This window comes from Bufo bufo, chromosome 5 (assembly GCF_905171765.1).
Source record: "Bufo bufo chromosome 5, aBufBuf1.1, whole genome shotgun sequence".
NCBI classification, from domain to species: domain Eukaryota; kingdom Metazoa; phylum Chordata; class Amphibia; order Anura; family Bufonidae; genus Bufo; species Bufo bufo.
In genome coordinates, this window is record NC_053393.1 from 424,272,400 (window position 1) to 424,286,599 (window position 14,200).

A 14,200-nucleotide genomic window follows, 5' to 3' on the forward strand; every position below is an offset into this window, starting at 1 on the left:
ATTGGAAGATAATAATCGTTAGAAATGTATAAGGTTGTCAAAAAGGCTCTGTCAACTGATAAACCATGCTTCCTGCCTGATTGGGCTCATCATGCTGATTAAAACGATACCTTTCTTCTGTCTGTATGCTAAACAGATGCAGAGATGTCTGCTTTTTTACTCATATGCAAATTAGCAAGTTGGAGCACCTGGGGCAGGGCTGAATCCTTGGCGCACTACTTTTGTAGCACCTCCTGTGTTCTGCATACCCCCCCCCCCCCCCCTTCCTCTTGATTTAAAGGGCAAAACATCAGCATGCTGAGTGTGGAGCTGTGTCCTGGTGTATATGATATGTACTATAGTCTTGCCATAATAAGAAGAGTGGATTTCTAAGTTTAGAAAGCTAATATACATAATTCTTCTTCATTCACAAGCACAATATTTGATTATAATGAAACCAGTAATATGTGTTAGCTTTTCCTGGAGGTAAGTGGTCAGCCTCGCATGTAGACCTCTCAAGTTTGAATCCTTGGAGAGACTTCCAGATTATTTCTTCAGATTTTTTTTTTCTCCCTCATTTAACCCATAGTAAAAGTTATAGCCTTATTATACACAGAATAGTTTTTTTATACTTTGAAAGCAAATAAATAATGCAGGTTTCTTTATAATCATATATTGTGCCTGTAAATAAAGTAGTAATATGTATTCGGTTCCTAAACATTAAAAAACACTATTCTTAACATAGTAATGTTGTAACCTTTTTATTATGGGTTAAATGAGACAGAGAGAGAGAGAGAGATAACAGGAAAAAATATATAGAAGTCTCTCCTGGAACTTGAACTTCGGATCTCTACATGCAAGGCTGACCACTTACCACCACCACATAGAAAACAGTTAGAAAGCTATTACATATTACTGATTTCTTTGTGCTTGTGAATAAAGCAGTAATATGTATTTGCATATGAACAAAAAAGCAGATACACTGATGAGCAAAAGGGTAACAATGTTTTGAACTTTTGACTTTCAGGCTCCATATCTTACCATCTACTACAGGTTAGAATATTAGACTACCATCATTTTATAGACAATCATCTTAGCTACTATTAGCATATGATTAGTTTTGCAGATTCTTATTATGTAACTGCATTGTAAGGCTACTTTCATACTGGCGTTCAGAGAGGATCCGTCTGGTGTCTGCACAGACGGATCCGCTCCTATAATGCAGACGTTTGGATCCGTTCAGAACGGATCCGTCTGCATTATAGTTTAGAAAAAATTCTAAGTCTGAAAGTTGTTCAGACGGATCCGTCCAGACATTACATTGAAAGTCAATGGGGGACGGATCCGTTTGAAAATTGAGCCATATTGTGTCAACTTCAAACGGATCCGTCCCCATTGACTTACATTGTAAGCCTGGACGGATCCGTTTGCCTCCGCACGGCCAGGCGGACACCCGAACGCTGCAAGCAGCGTTCGGATGTCCGCCTGCTGAGCAGAGCGGAGGCTGAACGCTGCCAGACTGATGCATTCTGAGCGGATCCGCATCCACTCAGAATGCATTGGTAGCTGGACGGATGCGTTCAGGGCCGCTTGTGAGCCCCTTCAAACGGAGCTCACAAGCGGAGCCCCGACGCTAGTGTGAAAGTAGCCTAACTGTTTTGCTCCTGGTGGTGGAACAACCTTTTTCTTCTTGTATACTAAAAGTTTAACCTGTTCTCACATTCCCTAATAGTTCAGTGTGTTATTAGGTTGATTTCCAAGCAAAATGGTCAATGGTTTGAATCCAGGAGCAGCCATGAAGAAGATTTCCCAATAAAGGAGAAACCGCATCATCCAGCTACTTGATAGCGGCTTCTTGGCCAAGAAAATTTTAAAAGTGCATCATGTGAGTGCCATGACAGTTGGAAGAATAAGAAATAAAGTCCGTCTATCCATTCCAAAGCCAAGAGGTGGCTGTCCAGGCAAAATATCGGAGTCAACAAGTCAGCGAATCACAAGGTCTAGCAGTGGAAGTGGCTCGCATGCTTTATAATAGTGAGATCACAAACGTCCATGCAAGTACTGTGCAATGCACATCACACAAGTCTGGAATGGTGGCCCGAAAAAGGTGAAGAAGCCTCCTCTTCAATATCGTCATAAGAGGCGTTGGTTCGAGATTGCAAAGGGCCCGATTTGGGTGTCAGAGAGAGAAGGAGAGGGGAGAAGAGGAGGGGAGGAGAGACAGAAACTCAACGCATCCTAACGGTGATGGATACTGATAAGTAAAAAGACCTTTGATGATGTCATCACCATGTGACCAATAACAAGTGGATGTGTGCAAGTGTGCATCCACTTGTTATTGGTCACATGGTGATGACATCATCAAAAGTATTTTTTCTTATCAGCATCCATCACCACGAGGATGCGTTGAGTTTCTGTCTCTCCTGCCCTCTTCTTCTCCCCTCTCCTTCTCTCCCTGACACCCAAATCGGGCCCTTCAGCGTTTTCATTGGTGGCATTGGCCAGCGGCGTCGCAGTGAAGAGGGAAGGACACTCTCCCTCCTTCTCCACTGTGCGGCCGCTTATGAGAACAGGGCGCGCGCTGCACTTTGCACGTGCCATGTTATCTGATAGTGACTGATACTATCGTATCAAACCGGGTATCAAAAGTATCAAAAAAGTATCGAGATTTTGATACCCAGTGCAACCCTGTACCGGAAAATCAGAAAACATATAACAAAGTATAGCCTAGTGGTTAGTGTCAGTTCCCATACAGCTTCTACAGCTTTTGCAAATGCTTGTGAATTGTATTAATCTCTAGACACCAGACAACTATAGTTTCTATACAAGCAGGCTGGGTTCACATCCCATTGTATACAAAACACATATACATTAGGGCTCAGATGCAGACCCATTAACTTCAATGGGGCCGAAAAAGATGCAGACAGCACTCTGTGTGCTGTCCGCATTTGTTGCTCCGTACCGTGGCCCCGCAAAAAAAAAAAAAATTGCCCTATTATGGCATAAATAGCTGTATTATGATTACTTAATAGTGGCCATTTACCTTGGACTCTGTATGGTGCTTGGCACATGCTTGAAGCTGAGTCAACCAAAACTGTCGCTCCTTGGAATCAGCGGCTACAATATGAATGTAAAAAAATACACCACAATTACTGTACGTTAGAATCAGATGCGGAAACTTTCTTCTAAGATGCCAACAAATACAACTAACTATTTTCTTTTCAGCTGTTTAGAACATTCAATTAGTATTGAAAACATTTAGGTGTATAAACCACCACTAATAGGTCGCCTGTCACCAGGTTTATGCTACCCGGTCTGTGGGCAGCATAAACTATTGACTGTGACTCTGATTCCGTCAATGCAAAACTTACTGGAGGGCTTTTCATAAAGTTGTCCTTTATCTGCCGCAGATGTAGTCCTCTATATTGATGAGCTGCGGCTCTTCCTGCCCACCCATCATCGTTAATTGACAACTTTCTGTCTATAGTGTGCATAGGGAGAAAGCTGTCAATTGGGGGCTGGTGGGGAGAATAGCTGCAGATCATGAATACTGAGGACTACCCAGCATAACGCGGACTACATACTTGACTTCCCCTGCGGCTGATAAAGGATGATATAAAAGTGTGTCATATGTTTATAGTAAGTGTCTATGGAATAGACCCACTATAAAGTATTCTCAGTGGTCTCAAATAAATGTTGTTAATTAACTGAGTGTGCCTTGTTGTATTTATATTAAGATTAAACTTTTATTTTTATCATTTAAAATAATGATGAGACGGCTGAGTTCAATGAAACTACTGCGCTATTTATATTAGAGAGAGGGAGAGGAGGGACCAGTTACATAGTAGTGGTTTAAGCTTATCTGTCTAGAAGGCTTATTGTATATAGGGGGAGAACCTAGTTTGTTTCACTAGAAGTCCCTATGCCCTTACCCTACTTGACCTAGTCTAGTCAGGGTGATAGCCTTAGTGGCTGTAGTCGGAGCACTCGTCTTGAGAAAGACGACCCCCAGCCTCAGGAACCTCGGGCCTGTACTAAGAGTCCCTATGCTCTTACCTCTCTATTGTTTGTTGTCCTTTTTCATCCGACGCGTTTCGCCAGGTATGGCTCTTCAGGGAATGACGAGGATGTTCAGGTGATGAAGGCAGTAGCTCTCACCTGTATCGATCATGCGGCAGTGGCGGCGTTGTGGAGCTGTGCGTCTCTTTTTGTGCGTCTCGCTCCTCCCCTGCATGGAATTAACCAGTAAGCTGGTGAGGGCCAGGCGCATTCTTGACACTCCCCCCTTGTATGTCACCTGTCTGCTTCTCAGCGGAGACATGCGCAGACAAGTCCCGCTTATTCCGTCGGACGGTCTGGCTATGCTCTGCTCTAGTGCGGAAGTGACGTAGTGTTTGGGAGTGGTTAGTTGTCATGGGGATCTCATACCGCGTCCCCGGCCGGCTTTTTGTTTAGCAAGGTTACTTTTGCCTGAAAGGTATTGATAGTTAGGTTAAATTTGTTCAAAATTGGCAAAATACACTCTAACTGGGCATCGATTATAGAGTACTATCATTTCTTTAAACTTATATTATATTTTGTGAATTGTTTGATTGCTGTCATATTGATATTTTTATCGCAATCATATTTACATTTTTGGTTATAGTTTGGTGCATAGCTGCATGGACACATTGTTGCTTGTCATTTTAATACCTATATATACCATAGAGGGCCATTTAGGATTATCCTCCATACGTATATTGTATATTTATAGGAAGGGTTTGTAGGAGAGATATTCATTGAGGCCATTAGGTGTAACTGACTTCAATCTATAAATCCATCTGGCTTCTGCCTTCAGGATTAGTTTGTCCCAGTCCCCCCCCCTCCTGGGTTTAGGGACATGTTGGATACCTATAAACTGAAGGCATGCCGTATTACCACCATGGCATTGGTTGATGTGCCGTGCCACTGATGTATCTTTTTTGTTTTGAACATCATTATAGTGATCTCTGATGCGTCTCCTAAATTCTCTCTTTGTCTTCCCTACATAGTCTAGGAGACAGGAGCACTGTGCCAGATATACCACCCCCATGGTTAAACAATTCACGTAGTCACGGATGGTGTATTCTCTCTCCGTGTGTGAGCACGTGAATGTTTTGGTTTTCTTTATCTGGCTACAGGCCAGACACCTACCACATTTAAAGGTGCCTGTAGGTTTCCTGGATAGCCAGTTCTCAGGGTTAGTAGGGGGTAGGTAATGGCTGTTAACCAATCTGTCTTTCAGGCTTCTCCCCTTCCTATAAGTTATTTGTGGGTATGGTCCTACTATATCCTCCAAATCAGGATCAGTTTTTAGTATGTCCCAGTGTTTAATTAATATCTGCCTAACTTGTTGGTGGGCAATATCAAAGGTCCCTATAATGCGTGTACTCCTAGCGGGGGCAGTGTAGTCTGTCCTTTTATTCTTTGGAATGAGCAGCCCATCCCTATTCTCTGAGGCAGCTGCCTCATAGGCCACTTTATAATGTGGCGAGGAACGGCAGAGGACTTTGGGGAATTCATGGAGATAATCAATGATAATACTATGGGCCTTAGATTCACATCTGAATATAGCCGTGACACTCTAGCTTTTCTGGATGTGCTCATTGAAAGAGGCCCTAACAACAACATTATCACTTCGGTATACCGTAAAAAGACAGCAACAAACAGTCTACTCCGTTGGGAAAGTGCCCATCCCTATGCTCTACGGAAAGGCATACCAAAGGGTCAGTACCTTAGACTCCGGCGCAACTGCTCCACTTTTAAAAAATTCAAGAGTGAGGCAAAGGAGCTAAGGTACAGATTCAGAGACAGAGGATACCCGGATGGTATACTCTGAGTGGCCTATGAGGCAGCTGCCTCAGAGAATAGGGATGGGCTGCTCATTCCAAAGAATAAAAGGACAGACTACACTGCCCCCGCTAGGAGTACCCGCATTATAGGGACCTTTGATAATGCCCACCAACAAGTTAGGCAGATATTAATTAAACACTGGGACATACTAAAAACTGATCCTGATTTGGAGGATATAGTAGGACCATACCCACAAATAACTTATAGGAAGGGGAGAAGCCTGAAAGACAGATTGGTTAACAGCCATTACCTACCCCCTACTAACCCTGAGAACTGGCTATCCAGGAAACCTACAGGCACCTTTAAATGTGGTAGGTGTCTGGCCTGTAGCCAGATAAAGAAAACCAAAACATTCACGTGCTCACACACGGAGAGAGAATACACCATCCGTGACTACGTGAATTGTTTAACCATGGGGGTGGTATATCTGGCACAGTGCTCCTGTCCCCTAGACTATGTAGGGAAGACAAAGAGAGAATTTAGGAGACGCATCAGAGATCACTATAATGATGTTCAAAACAAAAAAGATACATCAGTGGCACGGCACATCAACCAATGCCATGGTGGTAATACGGCATGCCTTCAGTTTATAGGTATCCAACATGTCCCTAAACCCAGGAGGGGGGGGGGGGACTGGGACAAACTAATCCTGAAGGCAGAAGCCAGATGGATTTATAGATTGAAGTCAGTTACACCTAATGGCCTCAATGAATATCTCTCCTACAAACCCTTCCTATAAATATACAATATACGTATGGAGGATAATCCTAAATGGCCCTCTATGGTATATATAGGTATTAAAATGACAAGCAACAATGTGTCCATGCAGCTATGCACCAAACTATAACCAAAAATGTAAATATGATTGCGATAAAAATATCAATATGACAGCAAACAATTCACAAAATATAATATAAGTTTAAAGAAATGATAGTACTCTATAATCGATGCCCAGTTAGAGTGTATTTTGCCAATTTTGAACAAATTTAACCTAACTATCAATACCTTTCAGGCAAAAGTAACCTTGCTAAACAAAAAGCCGGCCGGGGACGCGGTATGAGATCCCCATGACAACTAACCACTCCCAAACACTACGTCACTTCCGCACTAGAGCAGAGCATAGCCAGACCGTCCGACGGAATAAGCGGGACTTGTCTGCGCATGTCTCCGCTGAGAAGCAGACAGGTGACATACAAGGGGGGAGTGTCAAGAATGCGCCTGGCCCTCACCAGCTTACTGGTTAAATTCCATGCAGGGGAGGAGCGAGACGCACAAAAAGAGACGCACAGCTCCACAACGCCGCCACTGCCGCATGATCGATACAGGTGAGAGGTACTGCCTTCATCACCTGAACATCCTCGTCATTCCATGAAGAGCCATACCTGGCGAAACGCGTCGGATGAAAAAGGACAACAAACAATAGAGAGGTAAGAGCATAGGGACTCTTAGTACAGGCCCGAGGTTCCTGAGGCTGGGGGTCGTCTTTCTCAAGACGAGTGCTCCGACTACAGCCACTAAGGCTATCACCCTGACTAGACTAGGTCAAGTAGGGTAAGGGCATAGGGACTTCTAGTGAAACAAACTAGGTTCTCCCCCTATATACAATAAGCCTTCTAGACAGATAAGCTTAAACCACTACTATGTAACTGGTCCCTCCTCTCCCTCTCTCTAATATAAATAGCGCAGTAGTTTCATTGAACTCAGCCGTCTCATCATTATTTTAAATGATAAAAATAAAAGTTTAATCTTAATATAAATACAACAAGGCACACTCAATGATATAAAAGTGACTTCAAGCCGTCCACTAGAATACTGTATATATTGATGGAATCAGGGTTTCTGCCACGTTTATGCTGACAGATTTCTTTAATTCTAACATATTGCGTGATCTCCATAATAAATATACTAAAAAAAAAAAAGGTTGGGTGGGGACAATATTGCAACCATAATCCAGCAATAATAACATGCACACAGTCCAAGCAGTGGTGGAGTGACTAGAGGGAGACCACCGAAGAAGACAAACATAATAAAGAATGAGTGCTGCTCACCAATATACTAATAACCTGGATAAGAAGGCAAGTGCGCTGGTATAGTATCCGCCAAAAAAAAATCTAAAAACTCTTAGAATGATCTATGAGCTTTAATTTTTGCTATCAAAGGGAATTGATCCAGAACTTGAGAAATTTGACTTCATAAAGAATGACTGAATGATGTATGGCGATTAGGAGGTAAATTGTTAGAGATATGGTTGGATTCTTTCCACGGCACATCAGTAGTCTGCCCTGTGACTGATCTCATCGCATCATAGCCATCAGGTACTACAAGCAAAATGTTTTACCAACTGAGGATAAAATTGAACAAAAGGAATTAATTAGCAGAAGAAGCAGGTTTGGCACGTACATGAGGAATTATTATGGTCACATTCATTTGCTTCCACATCCATAACCATATTCAGTAGTAAACACCAGTGAATGTAGACTGTAGACGGAGATAAATAAAGGCAAAATCCAGTCCATGATTTATAGTTGCCAAGGAATTTCAACCAGGAAAATAAGCTTGTCTCTCAATCTTAGAAATGATGATGCAGTTCAGGTTTTCCTTTGATAAAGTTGGGATTATAGGGGATATCACATTTTATTTTGGCGACTGAAGAAGGTACTAAGGTAGCTCCGAAACCATATCAGGAGACAGAAATCTATCCACTGGGATTTTGCAGAAGTTTAATTTTATAAATCTTGTGAGCTTATTAAGAACATTGATAATGGCCATCCATTAACCACTTAAGGACAGGGTCAATGAACAAGGAAAACGCCAAGCAAAAGCTCAATCATCATTCCTGGGAAACTGATGTATACACTACTGTTATGTGGGGTGTTACATAGGACTGCAGGTAGCATCTATGTCATCTGTACTCAGAGTTATGAGATGGTGGGGGTCCGACTCCTGCCACCCCCACCAATCAGCTGTTTGGGGAGGCCGCAGTGAGCGCTGCAGCCTCTTTGCTCCTTACCAAGCACAGTGCTGTCCATTTGATAACACTGTGCTTGGTATTGCAGCTCAGACCAATCACTCCGAGGCCATGTGAACGATGAATGTGATGTCATATGGCCTAGGAACAGACTGTGGCGCTCACAAAGCACCTCAGCCTCTTCATGCAGAAAAAAAATTAAACTAAAATGGAGGGAGGGGCCCGAGTTCGGCAGACAGCCCCGGGCCCATCATGCACTTAATCCGACCCTGATAGCAACCAATCATATTCCACCTTTCATTTTGCAAAGGAGCGCTTCCAAATGAAAGGTGGAATCTGATTACTTGCTATGGGCAACTAAGCCAGATTTGAGAAATCTTCCCCACAGTGTTCCTTACGCAGTCATGTAAGTTTTGAAGTAGCATTTCTAGATAAAAGTGTTGGGTTTAAAAATGAGCCAAATTTCGCAAACATTTGCTGTTTGATAAATTTGGCACAAACTACGACAACACAAACTCAAGAAAAATTACTTCAACTATTACCTTCATGATAAAGTTTACAGATGCAAGGTGTCAATGACCTGAGGAAGAGTTGTGTATGGGGTTTAGACTGGTAAGATACAGGATAATACACATACTGGGGGTCATTTATCAAACTGGTGTAAAGTAGAACTGGCTTAGAGGCCCGTAGCAACCAATCAGATTCCACCTTTCATTTTTCACAGCTCCTTTGGAAAATGAAAGGAGGAATCTGATTGGTTGCTACTTTAAACCAGTTTGATAAATGACCCCCACTGTGTATATACCCCTGACAGATATTAATGGAGATCTAAAACACTGAATATTGACAACACATTCTGTTACAGCTGAAGTTATCAAAATCACTAAGATTATTAATAATGTGAGAAGGTCCATTTCAACAATTATTTGTCAACTTAAAGGGGGTCAGTCACTTAGTCTTCACTCATATAACTACCACTAACGGCCTTCAAAACGCTGCACAAGCATGCTAGACATACCTTTATGTCATTTGTCTCTAAGAAATTTCCAGAAAAAAGCACTTTTAATCTTCTGTAAAATGGCACACAGTAGGTTAGTGCAGCAGTATTGTGACGTAAGTGCAGAGGGGTGTATTTTCAGGATCTGCAATTTCCGTATTGCAAAATACATACATACAGTCGTGTGCATGCAGCATACAAGGGAGTCCCCTAGTCATGTTTCACATTTCAAAGCAGTATGTCCGTAGGCAAGCCAATGCCTTTTAGTGGAAACCTTTTGTAGTTTTGGATTTCTTTTTTTATTTTATTAGCCATTAAAAGAAAACTTGCCAAAACCCTAAACGTTTGATGCCGGAAAACAAAACAGTGGATAGATAGCGCCAGAAGAAGGAGGCTCTGTTCACGGTAGTGACCGTCCTATATGCAGCTCAGCTCCCATTCAAGTCCATATGCCCTCACAGGGGTATGTGGATAGGACAACCCCTTAAAGGGTTTGCTAAATGAAAAATATTCTACAGTTTTCAAACTAGTACCTAAATCTAAATACTTCTGTAATTGTATGTAATTTAAAAAAAAATTGTATAGCCACTAGCCAGTCATTAATTTTAAAAAAAGTATGGCGCCACCTGCTGTTTGCTCTTTTCTTTATTTCTCTGTCCATTTCACTAAAGTGGATGCCCATGCTCAGTTTAAATCTTTAATTGCCACTGTTAAAAGCTGGGACAGCTACCGAGATAGATGTGCAGCAGAAAAGACATGCCCCCAAGCTGCCAACCTACAACAGATCTAGCAGAGCAATCGGAGCAGTGAATGTGGAGATCTCTGGATCCATGTGAGGTACAGCGCTAGTTCTAGCTTTGTTAGAAAGAGACTGTCATGTACTATATGATGTCTGATGTTCATGTTTTACATTAATCTTGGTATAACCCCTTATTATTCCAATAAGGAAACATTACAAATCAGTAACATTTACTCTGGCTGTGACAAATGTAGACCTTTACATTGTATGTAGTGGGTAATGGCATAATAATAATAATAATCAAAAAGTGTACAGCGATTAAAGGGAACCTGCCACATCAGCATTTCCTGCCAACCCACAGTACCTACCATGCTACCCAAACTATGCATAGTCCATTACCGTATTTATTTAAATTTTTTTTAAAAGCTGCTTCATCCCTGAATAATTCTTATCTTATAATATCAGCTTGTCTGCGGCCACCTTGTCTTGGCCACCCCGCCTCTCTTCCGCTTGATTAACATGCTGTGTACCTCTGAGTTCTTCAAATCTCGTGCCTGCACAGCCATGTATTATGCAGCAGGCGTTAGCTTGGCTTCACCAAACTACTGCAAATGCACGGGATTTCAATGAGCGCATTTCAGAGGTGGTGGTGTCAATCAAATTAAGGGGAGCAGGGTGGGAACAAGAGTTCATGAATATGATGGACTCCTCCAAGAAAGACTACCCAGAAGACTCCTTAGACTTCATTGACATACAGCGCAAGAACAGTTTCTGATCAAGAATATACGGCATTGAGCATTTCTTTAAAAATAATTAATTTCAAACAGCTCGCTTTCATCCATTTTACATGGCACAGTGCAGACAATTCCAAAAAAGTTAGACCAGCACCTGCAAACTACGTATGAAGGGAGTTCAGGTGCACGCTACCATGGCTGCTATACAAAAGCAAACAAGGACTACAAGTAGCAGCACATTGCTTTATACACCAAGACACATGCAAACATTCAAAACGTGAATAAACGTAAACAGCATTATCACTGGTAGATGGACCCGACCTATTCATGATATAAAAATATGCGTAAAGAGCTTCTTATTTTCATATATAGTAAGAAAAGCAGTGTTTGCATGTGTCTTTGTGCATAACGCAGTGTGCTGCTACTTTTACTTTGCAAATTAAGTTTGAAAACTAACATGACGGGTTTCCTTAAATTGCAAGTCAAAAAATGTCTGTCTGCAAGAGAACAACATTGACCCTGACCACAAAAGCTCTCCGTCTTGCTGTAAAGTTTTCCCCCTTCATGTTGTGTTACTACAATACAATTATGATGTCAATTATCAGCCTCTTACGGCTGCTTAGCTTACAGTTGATAAAAAGCCAGTCTCAGCTCCCAAGAGAAGCCAGCTCTCCAGAAGTCCTCTGCTTAACATGCTTAGTGTTAACTAGAGGTTTTATAGGATATGTCGGCTTGGAGAATAATTTGCTAGCAAGCACTTGTAATCATTTGATACTGCTGTTACTGGTAAGATTTAAAGTACATTCCAATAGGGTACTCTACTTGGCGCTACTGTATTGTTTCTATCCGCTCGCAGAGCTTATCACTAAGCCATGTTATCTTCTCACTATTGATATTTGAGTTCTTCAACAAAGTGCCTTCACTAAGCTCTTATGTTCTCTTGTATGACAACCTAGATAAAGTCACAATGCTCTGCTCCTATTACTCTTGCCGATTCCTTCCCAATTCTACATCAATATACAGTATTTGTGTTACTAGCTCCAGGTAAATGCACATTTTACCAATGTATATTGAGAGAAGCTCTATATCATCATGTGCTTTCCTATCTTGTTTCAACGTTTAATTTACTTTACGCAGCATGCAATCCTCTCGGATCCAATAAATCTTCTATCAATGGATTTTCAAAGCTATAGAGATCAAGGTATCAAAATCTCTTGAACACCATTAGCCACACTGTTCTGGTAATAGGTGGGTGTGTTAGCTCACCATTCTCAGTGTTCACCTGTCAGTATTTAGGCCGGATGCACATATATCATTTGTGTCAAGCTATATCTAGACACAACAGATATATTTGTATGTGTGCCGTACATTTCTGGCATCCATAGACTTATGGTTTTCACAACTGATGTGCCAGATGAATATGAACAATCCCACATAAAACTATGGGATCAGTTCTAGCTTCTGTTTCTCTCTAGTGCTTCTGCACCACACCAGAGGGAAACTTTGGTCCCACCCACAACAGGAGTGACCCCACTTATTGATGAAACCCTGACTAGGTGACTCGGAAAAGAAGTTCCGTATAAAACTGTCCCGACACATTTGGTTCTTCAGGAAGTAGGCAAGATAAGTCTAATCGATGAATTTGACACCGAAATGTAAGGCGCCTTACAACTAGGTGTCAGATTTATCGATAGAATTATGGATAGACTACTGTTTAATCAGGGCTTAGCCATCGAAACGTGGGGTCGTCCCTAATGGGGCATGTAGCCAGGAGTAAGGACATTTCAGGAAAAGGATATCTGGTCCCAGTCTCCAGAAAATTATGAACTGTATGATTCCACTCAACTGAACTGTAAGTAGAACAGGCAAAGTCCATCTCAAAGCACTTTGGCCTCATCTGTATATCCCTGATTGTTTATTTGCCAAATTGAGTGCCGCATCGCGGCGAAACATGTCGGGTGGGGTAGTGACCATATACTATTTTTAGACAGGTTGCAGTATAGGGCAAGATCCACAACCAGTAGGGTCGCAATTATTGTCCAGCTCAATACATATTGTGCAAATGTTCAGAGGCAAACTGCCTGATCTCCCAGCGTGTGAGATGTGTGAATAAATGATGGATGTCTGTCGCATAGGGATATAGGAATACATCTAAATTATTTACAATAGAAACTCCTATACTTAGGACCTATAGGGACACCACATAATTCACCATTGAAAACACACCTGCTAACCTGCGGTGATACATGGCCACAGAGTATCCATGAGGTTAACCACCTCTTAAATAGAATGTAGAGCGAGTGACAGCGCCCCAAAAAATACATAAATTAACTGACAGCCAGAAACTGCAACCTGATATTTTTAAGTATTTCTGAGTATTTTTGTTTTAAAAGTAAATAATAAAGGTTAAAGTTTTAACACATAGATAGGAACCCTAAAAGGAGCTTTTGGTCAGGTGACCGTGGTTTGATTTTTAGAACTACAACTCCCATCATTCCCGGACAGCCTACAGCTATCAGCCTACAGAAGGGCATGGTGGGAGTTGTAGTTTTACAACAGCTGGAGGGCCGCAGGTTGAGCATCCCTGATCTGGAGTACACAAGCAAATCCACCTTTGAATGCCTCAAAAGAAACAAAATTAAGGTTTTGGTGTGATTAAAGTTTTGACTTTAAAGAGGACCTGTCACCGCTCCTGACATGCCTGTTTTAATAGCTACTGTACATGCATTCCCCATGTAACTACAATTTAGGAGCATATATTCTCATGCCTCTATGTTGTGTCATTTCTTTATATTTCTACTAGAAGTTAAGAATGAATGGCTAGCAGTCTTCAGTAAGGGCATAGAGGGGACTTAATGCCATATTCTGACCCCATAACTTTTTTACACAGTAGTTCTGTCTACGGTGATGTA

The 14,200-nt window shown here is 41.7% G+C and overlaps 1 protein-coding gene across 1 annotated transcript in view; it reads right to left on the bottom strand.

The window, feature by feature from the left end:
- OSBPL10 (oxysterol binding protein like 10) overlaps window positions 1–14,200 on the bottom strand; it is a 469,724-nt gene that overhangs the window by 291,171 nt on the left and 164,353 nt on the right. The window contains exon 3 of the mRNA XM_040433369.1: window positions 3,023–3,096. Within this exon, the coding sequence (XP_040289303.1) occupies window positions 3,023–3,096 (74 nt within the window). The remainder of the gene's footprint in view (window positions 1–3,022; window positions 3,097–14,200) is intronic.